General features: G+C 52.2%; 2 protein-coding genes across 3 annotated transcripts in view; both read left to right on the top strand.

Moving 5' to 3' along the window:
* ZC3H3 (zinc finger CCCH-type containing 3) overlaps nucleotides 1–1780 on the top strand; it is a 228250-nt gene extending 226470 nt beyond the window's left edge. For both annotated transcript variants that reach the window (XM_030444228.1, XM_030444227.1), the window contains one exon: nucleotides 1529–1780. In XM_030444228.1, the coding sequence (XP_030300088.1) occupies nucleotides 1529–1560 (32 nt within the window). In that variant the 3' untranslated portion in view covers nucleotides 1561–1780. The remainder of the gene's footprint in view (nucleotides 1–1528) is intronic.
* An 11379-nt stretch (nucleotides 1781–13159) lies between these two features.
* On the top strand, nucleotides 13160–14051 carry MAFA (MAF bZIP transcription factor A). Its single transcript, XM_008499712.2, has one exon. It carries the CDS (start codon nucleotides 13174–13176, stop codon nucleotides 14041–14043), a length of 870 nt encoding a protein of 289 aa, XP_008497934.1. The 5' UTR covers nucleotides 13160–13173; the 3' UTR covers nucleotides 14044–14051.
* The last annotated feature ends 11846 nt before the right edge of the window (nucleotides 14052–25897 follow it).

Raw genomic sequence — 25897 nt, 5'->3', positions numbered from 1 at the left:
AACATGAAGAAGGGAGATTTAGAGAAGACATTAAGGAGAAATTCCTCACTATGAGAGTGCTGAGCACCTAGCCCAGGTTGCCCAGAGAAGCTGTGGCTGCCCCATCCCTGGAAGTGTTGAAGGTTGGATGAGGTTTGGAGCAGCCTGGGCTGTGGGAGGTGTCCCTGCCCATGGCAGGGGGGTTGGATGTAGATGATCTCTAAGGTCCCATCCAACCCAACCCATCTGATGATTCCATGATCTCTGTTGCATTATCCCACCATGACCAGGCAAGGAGAAGCCTGGGGGTGTTCAGATGGATGTCACCCACTTCCCACCAACACCTTTTCATGGAATCACACAATGGTTTGGGTTGGAAGGGACCTTAAATTCCTTAATTCCAACACCACAGAATATCCCAGAATCATTGGGATTGGAAAGGAGCTCTGGGATCATGAAGTCCAACCCTTGATCCACTCATTGCCACATTCAGTCTCTTCTTAAAAACCTCCAGGGATGGAGAATCCACCCCCTCCCTGGGCAGCCCATTCCCATGCCTGATCACCCTCACTGAGGGGGCTACAAGAAAGCTGGGGAGGGATTTTTTAGGATGTCAGGGAGTGATAGGACATGGGGGAATGGATTCAAACTAGAGGAGGGGAGATTTAGATTGGAAGTTAGGAAGAAGTTCTTCCCCATGAGGGTGCTGAGACCCTGGCACAGGTTGCCCAGAGAGGTGATGGAAGCCCCATCCATCCCTGGAAGTTTTTAAGGCCAGGCTGGATGGGGCTCTGTGGGATCTAGTGGGAAGTGTCCCTGAAATGAGATGATCTTACAGGTCCCTTCCAACCCTGAAAATTCCATGCTTCTATCCCCATAAGAGTGGTCCAGCTGGATGGAAATGGTTCAGGGCTCTTCTTCTCTTCCAGTCCCAAACCATCAAGCATGGAGCCAGGGTTTTTTTTGTTGTTGTTTGTTTTTTGTTTTTCCAGAATCATCCAGGTGGGAAAGGAGCTCTGGGATCATCAAGTCCAACCCTTGATCCACTCCCCCCGTGGTTCCCAGCCCATGGCACTGAGTGCCACATTCAGTCTCTTCTTAAAAATCAATAAAATCAATTAAAAAAATCTCTCAGGTCCCATCCAACCCAACCCATTTGATGATTCCATGATCTCTGTTGCATTATCCCACCATGACCAGGCAAGGAGAATCCATTAGGGTTAGGGTTAAACCCTAACCTCCAGGGATGGAGAATCCACCCCCTCCCTGGGCAGGAAAGAATTTTTTCCTAATATCCAACCTAACCCTCCCCTGGCAGAGCTTAAGCCCATGGCCTCTTGTCTTGCTGAGAGTTGCCTGGGAGCAGAGCCCGACCCCCCCCTGGCTCCAACCTCCTTTCAGGGAGTTGTAGAGAGTGATGAGGTCTCCCCTGAACCTCCTCTTCTCCAGATTTAAGGGTTCTCCAGACCTTTCCCATGCCCACAGGCTCCTTCCATTAGTCCAACCCCATCCAACTTGGCCTCCAACATTTTTTCTTTCCTCCTTCCAGGCAAACAGCTGCAGATCAAACCCCGACTGTGAGCAAGACCCAACCCAAGCAGCTCAGGAACCTCAGAACCAGGCATGACCTGGCACCTACCTCAAGACACCCCCCCTTGCTGACCTTGGTTTTTTTTTTTCTGGGACATCATTTTGGCAAGAAGCTGGGTGACAGCGTGGGGAAGGGCCACTAATTCCACTGCAAGGAAGTGGCTTTGTTTGAAATGTTTTCTTTTGCCAATAAATTATCTTTTCAACCATATTTTTTTGAAGGCAAGCTTCACCAGCAGGCTTCTGGGATGCTTTGGGGGCTGGAAAGAGATTCCTGTGTCTATTGGTGCTGCTGTCTTAAACACAAGGTGACACGAGGAGCTTGATGTTCTTCATCCAGGTCAGACAATATATTGGGGTCAAGCATGGCCACTGGTCACAAGTCACCATACTGGGATGTAATGGGATGTAAAAACCCCTCAGTGTGGCTCAACCCCAGCTTTCCCAAACCCAGAATCCACCTTGCATCCATCTTAATTCAGCCTTTTGGTTTTGGGAGGAGGTTTCTTGGTGTGGAGCCATGTGCTGAGAGCATCCTTAGTGGGAATATGTGTTGGGAGCAGCATGAAGCTCACACCAAACATTCCAGCACCACCTTGGGCTCTCCCATCATTGCTTGCACCCTCACCTCCACCTCTCCCCATCCCAGCAGGGGGTTGTTGTCCTTTGGGACACCCAAACCAGAAATTCCAGAGTGTTTTGGTTTTTTTGGGGGGTTCCATATCCAGGCCAGGAAGCAAAACACATGGAGAAGGTTGTGCTGGAATGTTTTCCTCCACTGATGGAATTCCTGGGACAGCTGCGGCATCTCCCCTTTGTCAGGACATGATTCCTGGAGACTCAGCACCCAAGGGTGCTTGGTTTTGGGGTGGAGAATGGAGCCTCCGTGATGCTGTGGGCTTGGGTGACTCCTCAACAGGGTCTGGGGGTTTCATCACCACAAGAGTGATGTGGGACCCCCTTGGGAGGGTTCCCCATCCCTGGGTGAGCACCCATGGGTGCATGTACCCACCTCATGGTAGGGGAAATCTTGCTGTCACCCCCCCCTGGACACCCCCACTCCTGGTTCATGGTGGGGGATTTATCACCTGGCTTGGGTGGCATGAGGTGCCACCAAAGCTGTGACATCCTAAATGCTTGTCACCTCCCTACCTGCTGCCAGGAAGTGTTTTGGGGACACTTGGAGACCAGTTTGGGGTGGCCAGATCCCCAGCATCCACCCCAGCCATGCCAGGGACCAACAGGTCCTTCCCCCCCCTCTGGGGCAGCACCCACAGCAGCGATTTGGTTTTTTAGGAAAATCTTTGTTGTTTCTGTTAAATATTCAGTGTCTTTTATTAAGCTCTGTGTTTTGATATGTAAATAAAAGAGTTTTCTTCCCTGGGAAGCCTGGTCAGAGTGTGGCTTTGCTCTTTTTTTTTTTTTTTTCAGTGATAACACCACCAACATCTCCTTGAGGAGCTGCTGATGCCACCAAAGGGGTGGGAGGGTCCCCGTTGCTCCCCAAACCCCAATTCTTTGGAAGTTTTGAATTATTAGGACTTTCCCCACTTGCCCTAAAAAGGACTTTTTCATAGAATCATAGAATTCTTTCCCTAAAATAATGGAAAGGACATGGATCTTTGCCAAAGCAGGATCACCCCCACACAGGGACTCATGGAAATGAGTTTAGGAATCTCCAGAGAATCATAGAATAGAATAGAATAGAATAGAATAGAATAGAATAGAATAGAATAGAATAGAATAGAATAGAATAGAATAGAATAGAATTGGCTGGGTTGGAAGGGACCTCAGAGATCATCAAGTCCAACCCTTGAACCACCATTGCGGTTCCCAGCCCATGGCACTGAGTGCCACATCCAGTCTCTTTTGAAATATCTCCAGACACGGAGAATCCACTACTTCCCTGGGCAGCCCATTCCAATGTCTGATCACTCTCTCCATAAAGAAATTCTTTCTAATCTCCTACCTAAACCTCCCCTGGCACAACTTGAGACCCTGCCCTCTTGTCTTGCTGAGAGTTGCCTGGGAAAAGAGCCCAACCCCCCCCTGGCTCCAACCTCCTTTCAGGGAGTTGGAGAGAGTGATGAGGTCTCCCCTGAGCCTCCTCTTCTCCAGCCTCAACACCCCCAGCTCCCTCAGCCTCTCCTCATAGGATCTGTGCTCGAGTTCCTTCACCAGCCCAGTTGCCTCCTTTGGACCTGCTCCAGGACCTCAATCTCCTTCCAGAACTGGACACAGGACTCAAGCTGTGGCCTCACCAGGGCTGAGTACAGGGGCAGAATCCCTTCCCTGGACCTGCTGGCCACGCTCTTCCTGATCCAGGCCAGGATGCCATTGGCCTTCTTGGCCACCTGGGCACACTGCTGGCTCATGTTCAGCTTCCTGGCAATCCAGACTCCCAGGTCCCTTTCTGCCTGGCTGCTCTCTAACCACTCTGTGCCCAGCCTGGAGCTCCCCATGGGGTTGTTGTGGCCAAAGTGCAGGACCCGGCACTTGGCCTTGTTGAACCTCATCCCGTTGGAATCATCCCAACTCTCCAGTCTGTCCAGGTCCCTCTGCAGAGCCCTCCTGCCTTCCAGCTGATCCACACTCCCCCCCAGCTTGGTGTCATCTGCAAATTTGCTGATGATGGACTCAATCCCCTCATCTAAATCATCAATAAAGATATTGAACAGAACTGGGCCCAACACTGATCCCTGGGGGACACCACAGCCGCCATTTTGATGCAGCCCCGTTCAGCACCACTCTCTGGGCCCGGCCCTCCAGCCAGTTCCTAACCCAGCACAGGGTGCTCCTGTCCAAGCTGCGGGCTGACAGCTTTTTCAGGAGGATGCTGCAGGAGACCACAGCCTCTGGGCATCCTGGTTCTTTCCTCACAGGAAAGAAGTTTCTCCTTATTTTGAGGTGTAACTTCCAATTTCCTAATTTAAACCCCACCAGGGCAGAGTAGAGGGGGGAGAACAAGGTCCCTCAACCTCCTGTCTACAACTACTTTAGGGGATGTTGTAAAGAGGTGAGGATCAGTCTGGGCAATGAAGTTACAAAGGGTAAATGGGCTCAAGTTGCTCCAGGGGAGGTTTAGATGGGATGTTAGGAAGAATTTCTTCCCTGAAAAGTTTATCAGGCATGGGAACAGACAGCCCAGGGCAGTGGTGGAGTCACCAAGCCTGAAGGTATTAAAGAGTTTGGGATATGGGTTAGTTAAGGACATGTCAGTCTTGGGTTAATGGGATGAACTCATCTTGAAGGGCTTTTCCAACCAAGGGGATTCTGTGGTTTCCTTAAAAAATAAATAAAATAAAATAAAATAAAATAAAATATAAAATAAAATAAAATAAAACAAAATAAAATAATAAAATAAAATATAAAATAAAATAGTAACCAACCCAAAGCCCCAAACCTAAACTCACCAAAAATTACCCCCATGATGCTTTGAGTCCCATGCACCAGTACAGGTTAGGGCCTGACCTGCTGGAAATCCATGGAAAAAGGACTCTGTGGAAAAAAAACTCTGTGGAAAAAGCCCTGGGAGGAGTCCTGGTGGACAAGAGGATGAGCGTGGGCTAGTAATGTGTCCTTGTGGGCAACAAGGCCAATGGGCACCTGGGGGGCATCAAGGATGGTGGGGCCAGCAGGTTGAGGGAGGTTCTGCTCCTTCTCTCTCCTGGTGAGGCCACATCTGGAGAACTGTGTCCAGTTCTGGGCTTCCCAGTTCAGGATAAGGATAAGGAATTACTGGAGAGAGTCCAGCACAGAGCCACTGAGATGCTGAGGGCAGTGGAGCAGCAACCATGGAAGGAAAAGTCTGAGCTGGGGCTGTTCAACCTGGAGAAGAGAAGACAGAGAGGGGAGCTCATCAAAGTTCTGGGAATATCTAAAGGGTGGGTGTCAGGAGGATGGGATCAGACTCTTGTCAACCATGTCCAGTGAAAGGAAAAGGAACAGGGGTTACAAACTGGAACACAAGGTGTTCAATTAAAACATAAAGAAGAGCTTCTTTATTTATTTATTTTATCTATCTAATTATCTAATCTATCCTGTTTAATCTTATTCCTATTATTTAGGAATAACAGCACTGGAACAGGTTGCCCAGAGAGCTGATGGATTCTCCATCTCTGGAGACATTCTCCAGCAGGGATTTTGGACTAAATGATCTTCAGGGGTCCCTTCCAACCCCTAAAATTCTGTGACTCTTTTTAGTATCTCTAGACTCAAGCTTTTTGGGACCCAATGTGAGTGAAGAGCCTGCTCTGAGCTGGAGCTTCTTGGATTCTCTCCTGGTGAGGCCACATCTGGAGAACTGTGTCCAGGTCTGGGCTTCCCAGTTCAGGATAAGGATAAGGAATTACTGGAGAGAGTCCAGCACAGAGCCACTGAGATGCTAAATTACAGAATAATTTGGGTTGGAAGGGACTTCTGAAGGGGTGATGGAGACTGAAGCATCTCCCATGGGAGCAAGGATGAGGGAGTTGGATCTGTTCATCCTGGAGGAGGCTGAGAGAGGATCTCACCACACACCTAGAGGGTGGATTTCAGGAGGATGAGATCAGGCACTTCCCAACCAGATCCAGTGACAGGACAAGAGGATATGGTCACAAACTGGGAGGCAGGATGCTCAACCTAAACACAAGGAAGAATTTTAGGAATAACAGAGCTCTGGAATAGGCTGCCCAGAGGTGTGGTGGAGTCTCCTCCAATGGAAACATCCAAAACTCACCTGGACATCATCCTATGACACCAATTCCAGGTCAACCTCTAGAATGAGGCTTGGATTAAATGATCTCCAGAGGTCCCTTCCAACCTTTAACATTCCCTGATTCCAGGGGAATTCCATCACCCAGGGGTGATGGGAGCTGGGAGGTTGGGTCCTACCCATGGCCTCAGCTCCAGAAGGAGCAGCCTAACGAGGATTAAAGCTCACACTTTAATTAAACAAAACAACCCAGAGCTCACTGAGAGCTCTGCCACCCACCAGCACCCCCCTTCCCTTCCCGGGGAGGTTTCTAATTTATTGCCAAGAGCCATCAAAGCACTTCAGGGGAGAGGAAGGATTAATTTTTCCAGCAGGGATAAATTCCCAGCCCCTGGAGAGAGGTGTTCCCAAGCCCTGCTGGATTCCCCTCCCACCTTCAGCAGCCTCACTGATGGCTTTCTCCATCCTTCCCCGGAAACTAGGGATGCTGCAGGGATGGGAGTCTGGATTGACAGGAAGCTGAACATGAGCCAGCAGTGTGCCCAGGTAGCCAAGAAGGCCAATGGCATCCTGGCCTGGATCAGGAACAGCGTGGCCAGCAGGTCCAAGGAAGTGATTCTGCCCCTGTACTCAGCCCTGGTGAGGCCACAGCTTGAGTCCTGTGTCCAGTTCTGGGCTCCTCAGTTCAGGAAGGATATCGAGGTCCTGGAGCAGGTCCAAAGGAGGGCAACCAGGCTGGTGAAGGGACTTGAGCACAGACCCTGTGAGGAGAGGCTGAGGGAGCTGGGGGTGTTCAGCCTGGAGAAGAGGAGGCTCAGGGGAGACCTCATCGCTGTCTACAACTCCCTGAAAGGAGGTTGTAACCGGGTGGACGTTGGTCTCTTTTGCCAGACAACCTTCAACAAGACAAGAGGGCAGGGTCTTAAGTTGTGCCAGGGGAGGTTTAGGTTGGATATTAGAAAGAATTTCTTTCTGGAGAGGGTGATCAGCCATTGGAATGGGCTGCCCAGGGAAGCAGTGGATTCTCCGTCCCTGGAGATATTTCAAAAGAGCCTGGATGTGGCACTCAGTGCCATGGTCTAGCAACCAAAATGCTGGTAAAAGGGTTGGACTCGATGATCTCTGAGGTCCCTTCCAACCCAGCCAATTCTATGATTCTATGATTCTATGATGGGAAGTGTCCCAGGGTGACTCCTTGGATGGAGGGGTGGTGGCTTGGAACAGAGGCTCTGGAATATCAACATTCCCTGGAAAACTCACCCTTGCAACTGGACTCCTGATGGAGAAGCAGGTGCTGGGTTTATCATCACCCTCCCATAAACAAAACCAAGCTCAGTTTTCTGCTTGGCTTCTGGGGTGGCTCCTTCTCTGCCCACCATGGGCACCAAACTCTCTGCATCCCCATCCCAAAGGGATTTCCAAGCCTTTTTCCAGCAGTGAAAAAGTGGAACACTATGGATCCATCTGGCAGATGTTGGTGGAGCATGTCCCAAGATGGTTCCACCAGTTCCTGGGGTGCATCAGGAGGGACATCCCCATACTCACCATGGGTTGATGTTCTCATGGGCATCAACCAACGGGGGAAACTGAGGCAGCACCCACCAGGCACTCCAAGGGTTAAATCTCCCCACTCTGGAAGCAAAGGGGACTCCAACCTTGGGATCACATCCCAGGATGATGCCACCAGCTCCATGGGGTGCACCCCAGTGATGTCCCCATGAAGGCAGCACCCCAAGCCAGCAGCATGCCAGACTGGTTGCTGTGTCCCATCACCACCCAACTGGGGAAACTGAGGCACCCATCTCTTTGCACGAGCTGTCCCCATCCCAGAATGGTTTCCAAGCCTTTTGTTTTAGGGAATGACACCTGGATCCATGCAGCAGATGTTGGTGGAGCATCTCCCAAGATGGTTCCACCAGTTCCTGGGGTGCATCAGGAGGGACATCCCTATACTCACCATGGGTTGATGTTCTCATGGGCATCAACCAACTGGGGAAACTGAGGCAGCACCCACCAGGCACTCCAAGGGTTAAATCTCCCGACGCTGGAAGCAAAGGTGACTCCAACCTTGGGATCACCTCCCAGGATGATGCCACCAGCTCCATGGGGTGCATGCCAATGATGTCCCCATGAAGGCAGCACCCCAAGCCCCATCACCACACAGCTGGGGAAACTGAGGCACCAGGCACTCAAGGGTTAAATCTCCCCACTCTGGAAGCAAAGGTGACTCCAACCTTGGGATCACCTCCCAGGATGATGCCACCAGCTCCATGGGGTGCATCTCAGTGATGTCCCCATGAAGGCAGCACCCCAAGCCAGCAGCACGCCAGACTGGTTGCTATGTCCCATCACCACCCAACTGGGGAAACTGAGGCACCCATCTCTTTGCCTGAGGAGTCCCCATCCCAAGATGATTTCCAAGCCTTTTTTTCAGGGAATGACACCTGGATCCATCTGGCAGATGTTGGTGGAGCATCTCCCAAGATGGTGCCACCAGTTCCTGGGGTGCATCAGGGGGAACACCCCCATCCTCACCATGGGCTGATGTTCCCATGGGCATCAATCCCAACTGGGGAAACTGAGGCAGCACCCACCAGGCACTCCAAGGGTTAAATCCGTTCCCTCTGGAAGCAAAGGTGACTCCAACCTTGGGATCACCTGCCAGGATGATGCCACCAGCTCCATAGGGTGCATCCCAATGATGTCCCCATGAAGGCAGCACCCCAAGTCCCATCACCACCAAGCTGGGGAAACTGAGGCACCAGGCACTCAAGGGTTAAATCTCCTCACTCTGGAAGCAAAGGTGACTCCAACCTTGGGAATACATCCCAGGATGATGCCACCAGCTCCATGGGGTTTATTCCAAGGATGTCCCCATGAAGGCAGCACCCCAAGTCCCATCACCACCAAGCTGGGGAAACTGAGGCACCAGGCACTCAAGGGTTAAATCTCCTCACTCTGGAAGCAAAGGTGACTCCAACCTTGGGAATACATCCCAGGATGATGCCACCAGCTCCATGGGGTTTATTCCAAGGATGTCCCCATGAAGGCAGCACCCCAAGCCAGCAGCACCCAACTGGGGGAAACTGAGGCAGCTCCCAGCCCTGCTCTAAGAGTTAAAGGGGGCCGGGGAGCTGCAGGCTCTAAAAGCAGAAGGTGACGCTATGGCCCCGCCATCCCGAGGCCACCAACCTGGTTATGTCACTCGACTGTCACTTATGAGTAAACTTAGATGACCGGACCCTGGGGCTTTGGCGTGGCGGGGAGGGTTGGGGACATGCCACAGGACCCGGCCCTGTCACTGTACCCAGCTACCCTGCTAAAAATACCCCAAAGGGGGTGGCACCGGCAAGCGACAGCCCCGTTGGACCTCAGCCCATCCCTAAATCCCTCCGTGGCTCCTGTCCCATTAGGAGGAGGGGGGGTGGCAGCTGCTGATGGGGGTCGGGTCCCTCCCTGAGTGGCTCCAGGGTGGGATTTGATGCCCAGGGAGGTGACAACAACGTGGGACCCCAATATCCCCCCCTCCCCCATGTGGCTTTTGGGGGGTGACACAACAAATATGGGTTTAACCACCCCAGTTTGGTGGAGGGAGGTGACAACAACATGGGACCCCAATATCCCTCCCTCCCCCATGTGGCTTGTGGGGGGGGTGACACAGTTTGGGGTTTTTTTTGGGTTGGGGAGTGTGCAAAAAACATCCAAAGCATCCTTGTTGTCCCCTTTTCTTGCCCTGAGTTGTGGGGTGTCCTGTGATATTGGGGGGCATCCAATATGGGATATTTGTGTCCCAGGTTATGCAGAATGGGGGAAATATGGGGTTTTGTCTGGGGGGGACACAACCCCAAACCCTCCATCTGCTCTGACTCCATTTTAACACCACAGGAGGACAAAGATGGGAAAAAAAACCCCACACAAACAAACTTCCCAATAATAAAACAAAAAATGATGTGGGGTTTGGTGGCAGCTGCTGATGGGGTCAGGTCCCTCCCTGAGTGGCTCCAGGGTGGGATTTGATGCCCAGGGACGTGACACCAACGTGGGACCCCAATACCCCCCCTCCCCGATGTGGCTTTTGGGGGGTGACACAACAAATATGGGTTTAACCACCCCAGGTTTTTTTTGGGGGGGGTTGGAAGTTGTAAAAAATATCCAAAGCATCCCCAGTCCCACATCAGGTGGAACATCTCAAAGGTGACTCCCCCGTTCCTCAGTTTCCCTTGGTGCATCCCCAGCTGGGAAGAGGCTCCCAGGTGTCCCATCCATGGCCTTGGTGCACGTCCCCAACCCAACCCTGACCTCTCCAAACCTTGGTGCTGACCCCAAACATCCTCAAACCCCAGCAGCATCCATGAGGTGGCAGGGCTTGGGGTCACATCCTGCGGGGGGGCTGAGCACCCCAGGGACACTCTGGGGAAATGAGCAGCCCAGGGACTCTTGGTGACATCTTTTCTATGTCCTTGAGCTCCAACCCACCTCCTGTGGCACCAAACCAGGTAAAAACCAGTTGGGCTCCAGTGGAGCTGCACCCCAGACCACTCATGGCTGGTGGGACCCTCCAAAAAAAAAAAATCCCCCCAAATATAGATAAGGATTTCTGCAAGGATGGAAATTCCTCCCCATGATCCCAGAAGGATACTGAGCTGTTCCCACCTGGGAAAAATGCCTTGGGGAAGGCAGGAGGTCATGATCCTCCTGCAGCAAAATGGGGTGAAACCTGATTTGGGGTCAAGAATCCCCTTTTGGGGTCTTTCCCATTTCTTTGGGTGAAAATGAGGATTATTTAATTTTTTTTTCCAACTTTTTGCTTGGCTGGGGTTGGGTGCAGGGTGGTTGGTAGGGACTTTGGGGGTGAAAGCACGCGTGGGGGGGTTGAGGTTGATCAGGGGGATGCAGGGATGGAGGGAGAGGAGGATGCAGAAGGATAAAGGGTGATGGAGAAATGGGGATACCCGGGGTGGGGAGGCTGGGGGGGATGCAGAGGGGTGCACGGGGATACTCTGGGTGCAGAGGGGGATGCAGGATCGGGGTGAAGGGGGAATACGGCCCCGAGGATGAAGGGGGATGCTGGAGAGGATGAAGAAGGGATGCCCGGGGGATGTAGAGGGGATGTAGGGGGGATGGAGGGGGATGGAGGGGGGTCCAGGGGGTTGGATGGAGAGGATGCAAGAGGGGCTTAGGGGGGGAGTGAGGGGATGCCCAGGGGATGAAGGAGAATGGAGGGGATGAAGGGGAATGCAGGGAGGGTGAAGGATAAATGGGGAGGGGGTGCGCAGGGGGCTGGGGGCGGGGGGGAAGGGGTGATGCCCCGGAGTTTTCCCTGGGGATAAAGGGAGGTGAAGAGAGGGATGAAAAGGGGAGACGCAGGGGGATGGAAAGGGATGCCCTGGGGGATGCCCTGGACACTACCAACCCCCCCTCCAACTCCCCCTAAACCCCGTACTCCTCCCAAACCTCATCCCCTTTCCCTCCCGGCGTTACCGCGGGCTGAGCCGAATCCTTACCCGGCGGAGATTGACAAGAGCCCCGGGGGCGTTGCCATGGGGATATGTAAATAAATCCATTCTGATAAGTGGGAAGCAAACGGATCCGCCTCTGGAAGGCGGAACCGGGACAGCCTTTTCCCCCGTATATAGCGCGCCGGGATCCATTCACCCGCTTGGCAGCACCGAGCACGGGTAGCAGGGTGCAGGCAGGAAGAGGGGGTACAGCCCCCGCCCCCCAAGGCTCAGAGCCAGTGTCCGGGGGGAGGAAGGAGGAGGAGGAGGTGGAAGAAGGCAGGGGAAGGTTCGCAAGCCCTGGGCGGGCAGCGGAGGAGGGGGGGGGGGAGGTGGGGCTGGGGCAAGTGCCAGAGGGGGAGGCAGGAAGGGGCGGGCAGGACTCTGCCTGCTCCTCGTCATTGGGAAGCGGCTGCAGGCAGCGGCGGAACCTGACCCGAGAAACCCGGGCTGGAGAGGGGCCGGTCCCGTACTTACCGGGCTCCGCTTCCCCAAAGCGGCGGTGGAGGAGGCGGGGGGAGAGCGGAGGGTCCCGGAGGCAGATTGAGCCCCTCACTCATTCACTCACCCACCCACCCAGCAAAGCTCTGTCGGAACGTCCCGGAGTCGAATCCCGGAGGAAGGTCCAGCAAGCAATTCCCGGTGCCCGAGAAGTGCGGAGCCTCGGAACAAAATCCCGACGGAGACATCTGGCTGCAGCCCGGAGAAGAGTCCCGGAGCCCGGCAGAACCTCGGATCCAAGTCCCGACAGAGAGTCCCGGAGCCCGGTTGAACCCCGGAGCCGAGTCCTGTCCGAACCCCGGAGCCGAGCCCCATCTGAACCCCGGAGCCGAGCCCCATCTGAACCCCGGAGCCGAGCCCCATCTGAACCTCGGAGCCGAGCCCCGTCTGAGAGTCCCGGAGCCGGGCTGAACGCCGGAGCCAAGCCCCGTCCGAACGCCGGAGCCAAGCCCCGTCCGAACCCCGGAGCCGAGTCCCGACAGAGAGTCCCGGAGCCCGGTTGAACGCCGGAGCCGAGCCCGGTCCGAGAGTCCCGGAGCCAGGCTGAACCCCGGAGCCGAGTCCCGACCGAGAGTCCCGGAGCCGGGCTGAACCCCGGAGCCGAGCCCCGTCCGAACCCCGGAGCTGAGTCCCGACAGAGAGTCCCGGAGCCCGGTTGAACCCCGGAGCCGAGCCCCGTCCGAACCGGGAGCCGAGCCCCGTCTGAAAGTCCCGGAGCCGGTCTGAACCTTGCAGCAAAGTCCCTTCGAAGGGTCCCGGTCTCATTGCCGGGGCAACCGGTTGCATCGTAACCCAAAGTCTCGGGAGTCCGGTGGGAAGAAGGTTCCGGAGCTCCGAATTCGGAGTTGTTCAAGTCTCGGTGAGCGAAAGCAGCCGGGGGATCACCCCCCGGTCCCTCCATGGACTGAGATGGCCTCGGAGCTGGCCATGAGCGCGGAGCTGCCCACCAGCCCCCTCGCCATCGAATACGTGAACGATTTCGACTTGATGAAGTTCGAGGTGAAGAAAGAACCGGCGGAGGCGGAGAGGCTGTGCCACCGTCTACCAGCCGGTTCCCTCTCTTCTACCCCTCTCAGCACGCCCTGCTCCTCCGTGCCTTCCTCGCCCAGTTTCTGCGCTCCTAGCCCCGGTGGGCAACCGGCTCCCGGTCCTCCAGCTACCACCGCCGCTTCTCTGGGCTCCAAACCTCAGCTGGAGGAGCTGTATTGGATGTCGGGTTACCAGCATCACCTCAACCCCGAAGCTCTGAACCTGACACCGGAGGACGCGGTGGAAGCGTTGATCGGTGCTCCTCACCATCATCATCATCACCACCAAGGTTACGAGCCTTTCCGGGCTCAGCCTTTCGGGGGTGAGGAGTTACCACCGGCTTCCCATCATCATCCCGGCCATCACCATCATCACCATCATCACCTCCGTTTGGAGGACCGCTTCTCCGACGATCAGTTGGTGAGTATGTCGGTCCGGGAGCTGAACCGGCAGCTGAGGGGGTTCAGCAAGGAGGAGGTGATCCGCCTCAAGCAGAAGAGGAGGACCTTGAAGAACCGAGGCTACGCTCAGTCCTGTCGTTACAAGCGGGTCCAGCAGCGGCACATCTTGGAGAACGAGAAATGTCAACTCCAGAGCCAGGTGGAGCAACTCAAGCAGGAGGTGACCCGCTTAGCCAAGGAGAGGGATCTGTACAAAGAAAAATACGAGAAGTTAGCCGGCCGGGGTTTCCCCAGGGAACCCTCCCCAAACGCTGCCCCCCCAAAACCCACCGCTGACTTCTTCATGTGAGCCCCAGGGAAGTTTTTTGGGGGGGTTGGGTGTGGGTGGGTGAGTGGTGGGTGGGTGGGGGAAGGGTTGTCCCCCTTTTTCCCCCCTCGCCCCTTCATGTGGGGAGAGCAAACTTGTATAAAATAATAATAATAATTATTATTATTCCTGAAATTCTGGGGAGAGGGATGTTGTACCCTTCCCCTCATCACACCCCCCAAGTTCAGAAGGGGGGTGGTGGGAGTTTGGGGGGGGGAGGTGAAGCCAGCCTGCATGCGGGACGTGTAGGGCGCGTCTCCCCCACACCCCCCCGGGAGCATCAGCGCCATCCAGGTGGCTTCTCCCTCCCCCCCCTCTCCGCCTCTTTCCCCCTCTTTTTCTCCTGCCTGTTTCACCCCCGAGTTTATTTCCCTTTCGAGGGGACTCCACGGATCCTCCGGGGGGGTCCCCGGCAGCGCTGCGCCCTGCCCAGCCCTATAATTCCCCCCTTCCCTAAGTCCCCCCCAAATCTCCTTTCCCGGCCGGCAAACCTGAGCCACATTTAACTTATTCACCCTTGTAAATATGTAGAAATTGGTTAGTTTTCTGCGTTTTTTTTTTCCTTTTGGTTCTCTTTTTTTTTTTTTTTTTCCTTGAGCCTATATTTTGCTTGGTGATTTACGAAAAAAAAAAAAAAAAAAGAAAAAAAAAAACCCTAAATCCTTTAGAAAAGAAGAAAAAAAAATAATAAAATTACACGAGTCTTAAAAGTTTGTATGTAATAGCATGCAAATAATATCCGAGTTAATTTAACGATGTTGGGAAGAAGCCGAATGCACTATATACAGGAATCAATTGGGTTAAATAATACTGTTTTATAGAGATTTAAAATTATCTATGCTCTTAAAAATAGTGAGGGGAGGGAGGGGAAGGGAGGGGGGGGGAAAGAGGTAACAATTTTAGGGTGACCTGAAAGGCAATATAGTAATATATGGACTGCAAAGGGTTGGCTGCTATCTCACTATGCACCAGATTTATTTATTAACCCTCGGGAAACGGAATAATTATTTTAACCTCGATGTGGAGAAGAAGGAAAGAAAAAAAAAACAAAAACCCAAAACAACCCCCCCCCATGCACATTATTTCTTGCGTAAAAAAAAAAATGAGGAAAGAATTAAGGATTCGTGCGATTCAGCTTGGAGTGAAAACGGGGCCGATCCTGCGCGGATGAGCGGGGTTGTTGTTGGTTTGTTTTTTTTTTTTTTTTAAACAAGTTACTTATTTAAAAAAAAAGGAAAAGTGTTTAAAAAATATCTTGGAGGGGCAAAAAAACCCAAAAAACCGGATAAAGAGAGCTTGGGAGCCTGGTGCATTTTAGGTACTGATCGTGCGAAGCGTTTTTAACGACCTGTTGTTCCGATTTGTGACGGTTTTAACGATGTTGCATCAAGATAAAAACTTATATTCAACTAGAGCTTTGGGTCGGGTTTTCTCTCAACTCGTTTGGGGTGGTGGGAGCGGGGGGGGGAAAGGTTTCCACACCACCCCCTTTTCCTTTGGGGTTCACTTCTTCATCCCTTTAACTCTCGGCACTGATGCAAAAACCTCTCGGGGCGAAGGGGTTTTGCGGGGATAAATCTGGGACTTGCGACTTGGGGACCACCGTGGGCTTTGCTCTTAAATTTTTCCTTTTCTTGCTTTTTATTGTGGTTTTCTTTTCTTTTTTTCTTTTCTTTTTTTTCCCTTTTTTTTTTTTCCTGGGATCGCATTATTTTATTTTTCCTCTGGCCAAAGAGCCCCGGAAAACTTCATCCCGGCGGCTCCTGAAAAAAGAAAATAAGTTAAAAAATAATAAAAAAAATCACCTTCACCCCAATCTGGATCCACTTTGATCCCAGCTTGTCCCGACGAGCCTTAATTTATAAATGGTAATAAATGATTATTTTTTTCTTCTCCCTTTTGAGTTTTTAATGGTGATTCGCGGAAAACAACCAAACAAACACAAACCAAAACCAAACCGAAAAGCCAAACACACACTTTCCTTTAAGGAAAGCTTCAGGATTAGTATTTTTCCAAGTATTTTGGGGTTTTTTGGGGGCTGTTTGCAGGGACAGACGTGTCCTCCCCCCTCCCCCTCCGCAGCTCCAATCTGTGCCGCTGGGAAGCCCGAACGCGGCAGCTCCGTGGTGGCTTCTGGGGGACAATTTGCGACCAAAATCTACCTAAAAATACATTTTCTGTAGCTTTTTAATATTTTTAAAATTTATTTTCCCACTCCTGTCTTTTCACCAGGCTCAATCGTGGCAGGTTCCCAGCTGGGAGCTGCCCCACCACGATGTGGTTTCCTCCTGCTTCCATAAATCACTGCTGTGCTGATACAACCCCCCCCCCCCCCTTGGGGTTTTTTAGGGTGTTTGTGGCCTCAGGACTTTCTGGTTCTTCACCCCCTTGGTTTTGCTCTTGTTCTTGTTTTTTTTCAGCTGCTTATTTTGTCTCCAGGGGGGTTTTGAGCATCCCAGCTCGATACCAGCCTCAATTTTTGGGATGGGAACACGGAGGGATCAGGGCTGGGTAGAAATGGGGGGGGGGGGGGTTTGAGGGGAGGGCTTCACCCCTTATTCCCGTTAATATTTAAAGCTGGGGAAGCTTTAGAAACCTGGTTCTAAATAAAAATAACCCATCCCTGCTGCCTCTGTAGCCTCTTACAGGACTTTGCCTTCTCTCCTTGTTTGTTTTTTTTTTTTGAGGGGGTGAATTGCAGCTTTATAACCCAACTTTTCCTCCCATCACCCCTCCTCTTGGCATTCTTTTTTTGGGGAGGAAAATATTCCCAGCTCCCCACTCTGTGACTGAGTTGAGTTGGGAAAGGAGATGAAGGGGTTTAGGGCCACCAAACCTGCCCGGGGACCTCGGGAACCTTCTGTATTTCCTCACCCTTGTGTCTTGCCACGGTCCATATTTCCTGTTGGTATATCCTGGGTGTATCCTCAGGGGTTGGGACCCCTTTTTCCAGCTGTGTGGGGATGGTTTGAGGGGCAGAGCTGGCTTGGAGGCTGCGTGGGGTTTTTGGGAGGGTCCCTGATGCTCGTGGGGTGGCTGCGGGCACCTCGTGTCCCTTTTGCCAGCAGAGTGATAGCAGCAGTTTGAGGACACCCAATTTTTCCCTTGTTCCATGGTGCCCATCACCACCCAGACCTTCTGTCTACTTCCTCTTCGATTTATAGGGTTTTATATTTTTTTAAATACTTATTTTTATTTTTATTTTTGCTGGGGAAGGTGCGTCCTGGGTCTCACCACCAGAAGCAGATTATTTTGCTGCTTGTGGTGTTATTCCTTCCCCTTCACCCCGAATCCTCTGAGAGCAGCTGGAGCAGGGATGTGACCCCCCAAGTCTTTGCATCATGATATTTTTATTTTTAATTTTTTATTCCACTGATTATATATATTTTATTTTTTTTTCCCCCCAGTACTTCCTGGAAATCCCCCAAGCAGGAAAACACCTGGAGCAGGGAATAGGGGGTGTTACTCCCACCCTTTAATACTGATCATCCATGGGGGACCCCCATTCCCTGGCATCTCCCTGGGAAGCTCTGGAGACTTTTTTCCATGCTCACATCATTGGGGTGCAATCAGGGACCCTCCTGGTGATCCCCACAAGCCTGACCTGTACTTGGTGCTGCCTGGGGGTGGTTGTGGATCTGCCCGAGGTCACTTTTGGGGAATAAATAATAAAATTTAAAGTGGTTTCTGGCCAACTGGGGCTGGGGTTTGTCTCCTTGTTGGGTCCAAGGGGCTGAGGCTCCCTGGGCTGGAGGGGATGGGGGGTGCCTGGCTTTGCAGCATCTTTTGGGGTGGCTGTGATGTGGTGGGCATTTCGGGGGGGCCCCAGCTTGGTGCAGCCTTTTGGGGCTTTATTTGGATGGTCAGAGTGTGTTGGCACACAGTGGGGTGGTTTTTTTGGGGGGGAGGGAGAGATGGGTGGGGTATGGTCCATTCCCTGTGCCGCAGGGCTGCGGATATTTTCCGCCTGTTACAGGAGGGTGTGTGGAGTTTTAGGGTGGTTTTGACCTCTTTTTTCTTTTTTCCTTCTCATTTCTCCTGATCTGGAGATCAAGTGGGGCTGGAACCCCCTGTTTTCCAGGGCATTTGCAGCTCTTTTGGGTCACCCTGTGCTCTTTCCTCTGAGTCTCAGCCCCTGCATCCATCCTGGGCATCTCCTGCACCCCAACCGCAGCCTGGTCCTGCAAAAGCAGAGGTCTCCCTGTCTCACCCCAGCTGCCCCAAAGGTTGGGGACATGGGGACAGTCCCCAGGGGATGCTACATCAGCCACTCCACACCATCCTCCTGCTGATTTTTTTTTTATTTTATTTTTTTAAACCATTTTCAAGCTCTGAAGGCACCACCGGCATCGCTGGGTTGGGAAAGAGTTGAAACTGTTCCAGCTTTCCCTGTGATGGGTTTTACATCTTTCTCCCATCAGGAAGAATTCTTAAGAGAAGGTGAATTTTTAGAATTTTATTCTATTTTATTTTATTTCTATTTGGGTGATGCACAAACCCCCAAAATACAGCAGCACCCAAGCACACACGGGTACCCAGCAGTGTTTCCAAGCCCTGGCAAAGCCAACCATCAACACCTTGTGTTGTCCCCTAGAAGAAATAACTATATTTCTGCAAAATGGGCAAAAAAAAAAAAAGGAAAAAACAACCCTTGCAGCAGGCCCATCAGTGCAGCATCCACAAAATACCCCTCACTCTTTCCTCCTCAGTTATTGATGTGGACCCACGGCAGATTTGCCACCAAATCCCTGCAGCAAATCCCCATTTTGTGGGTAACTTGAGAGCTCCAGCCCTGGGAGATTAAATTCTTGGTTAGGAAGAGAAGTGAGCTTGTTAAAGGGGCAAATTTGGGGTGAATTTGCAGTGATGTTGGTTGAAAAAAAAACCAAAACAGGAATGAATTAAATTCCTAGGCAAATAAAGCCCCCCAAGAAAACGAAAGTGCTGGTGCTGGCTCCAAGAAGCTTCTCCCCAGGGCTCTGATTCATCCCAGGTTTAGTTTGGAGCTGATTTTTTTTTTGGCTGGAGTTGATCTTCATCTTCTGGCTCAGCTGAAGTTTGGTTTTTTTGTTTTTTTTTTTCCCCATGTTCCCACCAGCTCCAGGCCTGGCTGCCTCCTCTCTGCTTCTCTGTGCAGTCCCTGGGAGCCAAACACTGCCCTGCTCCCCCAAATCAAAGGGTATAAAAATAGATATTTCTACATTTATCACCTAAAAAGAGCTCACTGCCTTCTGCCAGCTTGTGGCCTCCCTTTTTTTGGCTTGTCCCTGTGGCTGGGATTTATTTCCAGGGAAGAGCAGAACCTTCTGCTTTGCCCCATCCTTTTTGCACCTTGGTGAGAGCTGAGGTTCTTCCAAACAACCAAGAATTCCCCACCATACACTCCCCACCCCTCTGTGCATTCCATGAGCAGGATCACAGCTGGGTTTTGATCCCAAACTTCTGGTTTTTGGGTGGGTTTGCAATGCCTGGGGATGGATGAAGCTGCTGCAGGAGGTGGAAGGCAGGAGGGGAGGGTGCAGGGTTTCAGATGTGGGATGCAAGGATAAAGGATATAGGATGTAGGATGCAGGGATGCAGAATAATTGGATGTGGGATGCAGGAGGTGGGGTATAGGATGCAAGGATATAGGATATGAGATTTGAGATGTGGGATGCAGGAAATGGGATGGAGGGGGTGGGATGCAAGGATACAGGATATGGGATGCAGGGTATGAAATACGGGAGGTGGGATGCAGGACATTGGGATCCAAGGTAGTAGCTGTGGGATGCAGGAGGTTGGATATGGGATGGAGGAGGTGGGATGCAAAGATAGAGGGTACTGGAGGTGGGATGCAGGATATGAAATATGGGAGGTGGGCTGCAGGATTTGGGATGGAGGAGGTGGGATGCAGGATATAGGTATCCAAGGTAAGAGTTATGGGATGCGGGAGGTTGGATTTGGGATGGAGGAGGTGGGATGCAGGATGGCAGGACACAGGACAGTGGTTGTGGGCTGTAGGATGCAGAATATGACATGGAGGATGAGGGGTGGGGCACATAGGATATGGGGACTGGGCTGCAGGACATGGGATGGAGGGGGTGGGATGCAAAGATACAGGATATTGGAGGTGGGATGCAGGACATAGGGATCCAAGGTAGTAGATGTGGGATGCAGGAGGCTGGATATGGGATGGAGGAGGTGGGATGCAAGGATACAGGGTATTGGAGGTGGGATGCAGGGTATGAAATATGGGAGGTGGGATACAGAAGGTGGGATGCAGGACATGGGGATCCAAGGTAGGAGTTGGGGGATGCTGGAGGTTGGATTTGGGATGGAGGAGGTGGGATGCAGGATGGCAGGACACAGGACAGTGTTTGTGGGCTGTAGGATGCAGGATATGACATGGAGGATGAGGGGTGGGGCACATAGGATATGGGCTGCAGGATATGGGATGGAGGGGATGGGATGCAAGGATGCAGGATACAGGGGGTGGGATGCAGGGTATGAAATATGGGAGGTGGAATGCAGGATATGGGATGGAGGTGGTGGGATGCAGGACATAGGGATCCAAGGTAGTAGATGTGGGACGCAGGAGGTTGGATATGGGATGGAGGAGGTGGGATGCAAGGGTACAGGATATTGGAGGTGGGATGCAGGGTATGAAATATGGGAGGTGGAATGCAGGATATGGGATGGAGGTGGTGGGATGCAGGACATAGGGATCCAAGGTAGTAGATGTGGGATGCAGGAGGTTGGATTTGGGATGGAGGAGGTGGGATGCAGGATGGCAGGACACAGGACACTGGTTGTGGGCTGTAGGATGCAGGATATGACATGGAGGATAAGGGATGGGGCACATAGGATATGGGGACTGGGCTGCAGGATATGGGATGGAGGGGATGGGATGCAAGGATGCAGGATACAGGAGGTGGGATGCAGGGTATGAAATACGGGAGGTGGGATGCAGGATATAGGGATCCAAGGTAGTAGATGTGGGATGCAGGAGGTTGGATATGGGATGGAAGAGGTGGGATGCAAAGATACAGGGTATTGGAGGTGGGATGCAGGATATGAAATATGGGAGGTGGGATACAGAAAGTGGGATGCAGGAGGTGGGATGCAGGACATAGGGATCCAAGGTAGTGATGTGGGATGCAGGAGGTTGGATTTGGGATGGAGGAGGTGGGATGCAGGATGGCAGGACACAGGACAGTGTTTGTGGGCTGTAGGATGCAGGATATGACATGGAGGAAGAGGGGTGGGGCACATAGGATATGGGATGGAGGGGATGGGATGCAAGGATACAGGATATTGGAGGTGGGATGCAGGACATAGGGATCCAAGGTAGTAGATGTGGGATGCAGGAGGCTGGATATGGGATGGAGGAGGTGGGATGCAAGGATACAGGGTATTGGAGGTGGGATGCAGGGTATGAAATATGGGAGGTGGGATACAGAAGGTGGGATGCAGGACACAGGGATCCAAGGTAGTGATGTGGGATGCAGGAGGTTGGATTTGGGATGGAGGAGGTGGGATGCAGGATGGCAGGACACAGGACACTGGTTGTGGGCTGTAGGATGCAGGATATGACATGGAGGATGAGGGATGGGGCACATAGGATATGGGATATGGGATGGAGGGGGTGGGATGCAAGGATACAGGATATTGGAGGTGGGATGCAGGATATGAAATATGGGAGGTGGGCTGCAGGGTATGGGATGGAGGAGATGGGATGCAGGACATAGGGATCCAAGGTAGTGATGTGGGATGCAGGAGGTTGGATTTGGGATGGAGGAGGTGGGATGCAGGATGGCAGGACACAGGACAGTGTTTGTGGGCTGTAGGATGCAGGATATAACATGGAGGATAAGGGATGGGGCACATAGGATATGGGGACTGGGCTGCAGGATGTGGGACATAGGAGGTGGGGTGTGGAATTTGGGATGCTCCTTGCAGCAAACCCCTAGGGCTGAATTTTGGTGTCACTGCTGCTGTTCTGAGAGGAAAAAGAATTGCTGATCATACACGAGCAACAAGAAGGAGCCTGGCACTGCCCAGCCCACCATTCCCATCTGGAAAAGCTCCAGTGAGGATGCAGTGCTGACAATGCCAACCCATTCCAGGTTTGATAAGAATTTCTTGGATGCTCTTCCTTCCCATCACCTCATCCAGGGGTTTGCCCTGAGATCTGTGTGGAAACGTGTGTGTGACTGTGTGTGGGTGGGATTCAGAATATGGGATATGGGATGCAGGAAGTGGGATGGGGGAATATGGGATGTGGGATGGAGGAGATGGGATGCAGGAGGTGACATACAGGATGCAGGAGATGGGATGGAGCAGGTTGGATGCAAGCTGTGGGATGCAGTAAGTGGGATTTGGGATGCAGGAGGTGGGATGGAGCATGTGGGATGGAGAGTAGGAGATGGGATGGAGCAGGTTGTATGCAAGCTGTGGGATGCAGGAGGTGAGATTTGGGATGCAGGAGGTGGGATATAGGATGCAGGAGATGGGATGGAGCAGGTGGGATGCAAGCTGTGGGATGGAGAAGGTGAGATTTGGGATGCAGGAGGTGGGATGGAGCATGTGGGATGGAGAGTAGGAGTGGGGATGGAGCAGGTGGGATGCAGGAGGTGAGATTTGGGATGGAGCAGGTGAAATATAGGATGCAGGAGTTGGGATGGAAGAGGTGGGATGGGGGAATATGGGATGTGGGATGGAGGAGATGGGATGCAGAAGAGATTTGGGATGGAGCAGATGGGATGGAGGATATGGGATATGGGATACAGTAGATGGGATGCAGGAGGTGAGATGTAGGATGGGGCAGGTGGAATGGAGGATATGGGATGTGGGATGCAGTAGATGGGATGCAGGAGGTGAGATGTAGGATGCAGGAGGTGGGAGGGAGCCGGTTGGATGCAAGCTGTGGGATGCAGGAAGTGAGAATTGGGATGCAGGAGGTGGGATATAGGATGCAGGAGATGGGATGGGGGAATATGAGATGTGGGATGCAATAGATGGGATGCAGGAGGTGAGATGTAGGATGCAGGAGGTGGAATGTAAGAGGTGGGACGGGGGAATATGGGATATGGGATGGAGGAGATGGGATGCAGGAGGTGACATACAGGATGCAGGAGATGGGATGGAGCAGGTTGTATGCAAGATGTGGGATGCAGGAAGTGAGATTTGGGATGCAGGAGGTGGGATGGAGCAGGTGGGATGGAGCATATGGGATATGGATGCAGTAGATGGGATGGAGGAGGTGAGATGTAGGATGCAGGAGTTGGGATGGGGGAATATGGGATGTGGGATAGAGGAGATGGGATGCAGGAGGTGAGATTTGGGATGCAGGGGGTGGGGCAGGTGGGATGGAGCATATGGGATATGGGATACAGTAGATGGGATGGAGGAGGTGAGATGTAGGATGGAGCAGGTGGGATGGAGCAGGTGGAATGGGGGATATGGGATGTGGGATGCAGTAGATGGGATGCAGGAGGTGAGATGTAGGATGCAGGAGGTGGGAGGGAGCATGTGGGATGCAGGATATTTGATGTAGGTTGGAGGAGGTGGGATATAGGATGCACAGATACAAGACACTGGATGTGGGATGCAGGATATGGGATGCAGGAGGTGGGTCCTGAGCACCCAGACCTCTCCCAGTCATCCCTGCTTGCCAAAATCCCTAATTAAGTCATCAGCTTAGTGCCTAATCACCCAGGTGGTAAAACCCAAATGGTCTTTGGGGATTTATTTTCTTTTTTTCCTTTCCTTCCTCCCTTTTTCTGGATGAGAGCAGGAAGAAGGGGGGGTTGGGGAGAAGGTAGAGAATCTTTTTCCACTCCATCTCCACATCCCCCCCCCCCCAACACCAGGTTATTTATTCATGTAACAGGCTGAGGTTGGGGCTCAGCTCAGCCCTGGCAGCTGTCTGCTCCCTGGGAGCTCGAGCTGTAATTTGCACAAGCAAAAATAAACTAATTGTTATATTCAATTTGCATAAAGGGAAGGGGAAGAGAGGTGGGGGAGGGGGAAAGGGGAAGCCTGAGGCTGCCAGGCTTGTGCTGGAAGGACCAACTTGTCCCCCTGGGTCTCATCATGCCTGGCTTGGGGATGATGGAGGAGATGGAAGAGTCCAGAGATGGAAGGGCTGGACCAATGTCTTTCCTCACCCTGGGGAGCTACAGGAAAGCTGGGAAGGGATTTTTTTTCCTAGGATATGGAGTGAGAGGATGAGGGGGGAGCATTTCAGACTCTAAGAGGGGAGATTGAAGTCAGACATCAGGAAGAAATTCTTTGCTGGGAGGGTGGTGAGACCCAGGTGTCCCAGAGAAGCTGTGGATGCTCCCTGTCTGGAAGTGTTGAATTGAGATGGGGTTTGGAGTCCTGGTGGGATGGGAGGACGCCCTGCTCAAGGCAGAGGGTTGGGACCAGATGATTCCTCCCAACTCAGACTATTCCAAACCAGTCCCAATTCCATCTATGAAGTGGGAAGCCCATCCCAAAGGGAGTGGACAAGGGTTTTCATTACCTGGCTAAAAGGAAGGACCTGTCCATGTCAGGCCACTCTCTGGTGGGACTGAGTGAGGTTTCTTTGGGATTTTCACTTTTATCATGATGTCTGCAGGGGAAAAAAAAGGCCCTGGACAATATCAACCACAAGAACTCCAGCCAAGGGGACACCCCACATGTTCACCAACCCCCTTTGCTTCTTAATAGAGGTTCTTTGCTTTCTCTTTGCCTCTTTTGGGGTTTTTTCCATGCCCAGGCACCTTTTACCCCAATAATTTATTGCTCCCACTTCTGCTTAGTTGATCATTCTCTTTTTTGGACACCTGCAATGGGTCTCTAGTCCTTGCTCTTCCTTCTCAGTTGATGGGATGGCTGGAGGAACCATACTGAAGGTCTTCCTGTAGGAAAAACCTTAAATCTTTGAGACTTTCAACCATTTTCTCAAGTGAGGGCACCTGGTGGGGATGTGTTTGCTGGACTTGAGCTTGTGATGGAGATGAGTGGGTTGCTGAACAGCAGAGAGGGTTGTGAGAGCTCCTCTCTCCTCAACTCAGGGCAGCCCAAGGACTCCTAATAACCTTCCAGTCTCTGAAGGGACCTACAGGAAGGATGGAGAGGGACTTTTTGTAAGGGCCTGGAGTGATAGGATGAGGGGAAATGGTTTTAAATTAAAGAAGAGTAGATTTAGATTGGATGTTGGAAAGTTCTTCACCATGCAGGTAGTGGAATAAAGGAACAGGATGCCCAGGGAGGTGGTTGAGGCCTCATCCCTGGAGATATTCAAGGTGAGGCTCTGAGCAACCTGATCTGGTTGAGGGTGTCCTTGCTGCAGGTTGGACTAGATGACCTTTAGAGGCCCCTTTCTACCCAAATAATTATATGATTTCATGACTTCTTGGGCCAGGAGGAAGGAGAGGAGAAAGCAGGAACACATCGATGATCTGATGGATCAGAGGAAGAGGTGGAGACTTGGAGATGCTGATGCTCAGTCTCCAGCATCATTTCCACCGTGTGCCATGGGAGAGCCCTGCCATGGGTTGGACTAGATGACCTTTAGAGGCCTCTTTCTACCCAAAGAATTCTATTATTTCATGACTTTGGGGGCCAGAAGGAAGAAGAGGAGAAAGGAGCAACACATCCATGGTCTGATGGATCAGAGGAGGAGGTGGAGACTTGGAGATGCTGATGCTCACTGTCTCCAGCATCATTCCCACCACGTGGCATGGGAGAGCCATGGGTTGGACTAGATGACCTTTAGAGGTCCCTTCCAACCCAAATCACTCTAAAATTTTATGACTTCTTGAGCCAAGAGGAAGAAGAGGATGAAAGTGGAACACATCCATGGTCT

Source organism: Calypte anna, chromosome 2 (genome assembly GCF_003957555.1).
Source record: "Calypte anna isolate BGI_N300 chromosome 2, bCalAnn1_v1.p, whole genome shotgun sequence".
In the NCBI taxonomy this organism is placed as follows: Eukaryota; Metazoa; Chordata; class Aves; order Apodiformes; family Trochilidae; genus Calypte; species Calypte anna.
The sequence above is the reverse complement of the archived record's forward strand: the minus strand, read 5'-3'. Positions and strand labels throughout refer to the sequence as shown.

Excerpts from the sequence above, each read along its gene's own strand:
- MAFA (XM_008499712.2), top strand. The coding sequence starts at position 13,174 with ATGGCCTCGGAGCTGGCCATGAGCGCGGAGCTGCCCACCAGCCCCCTC.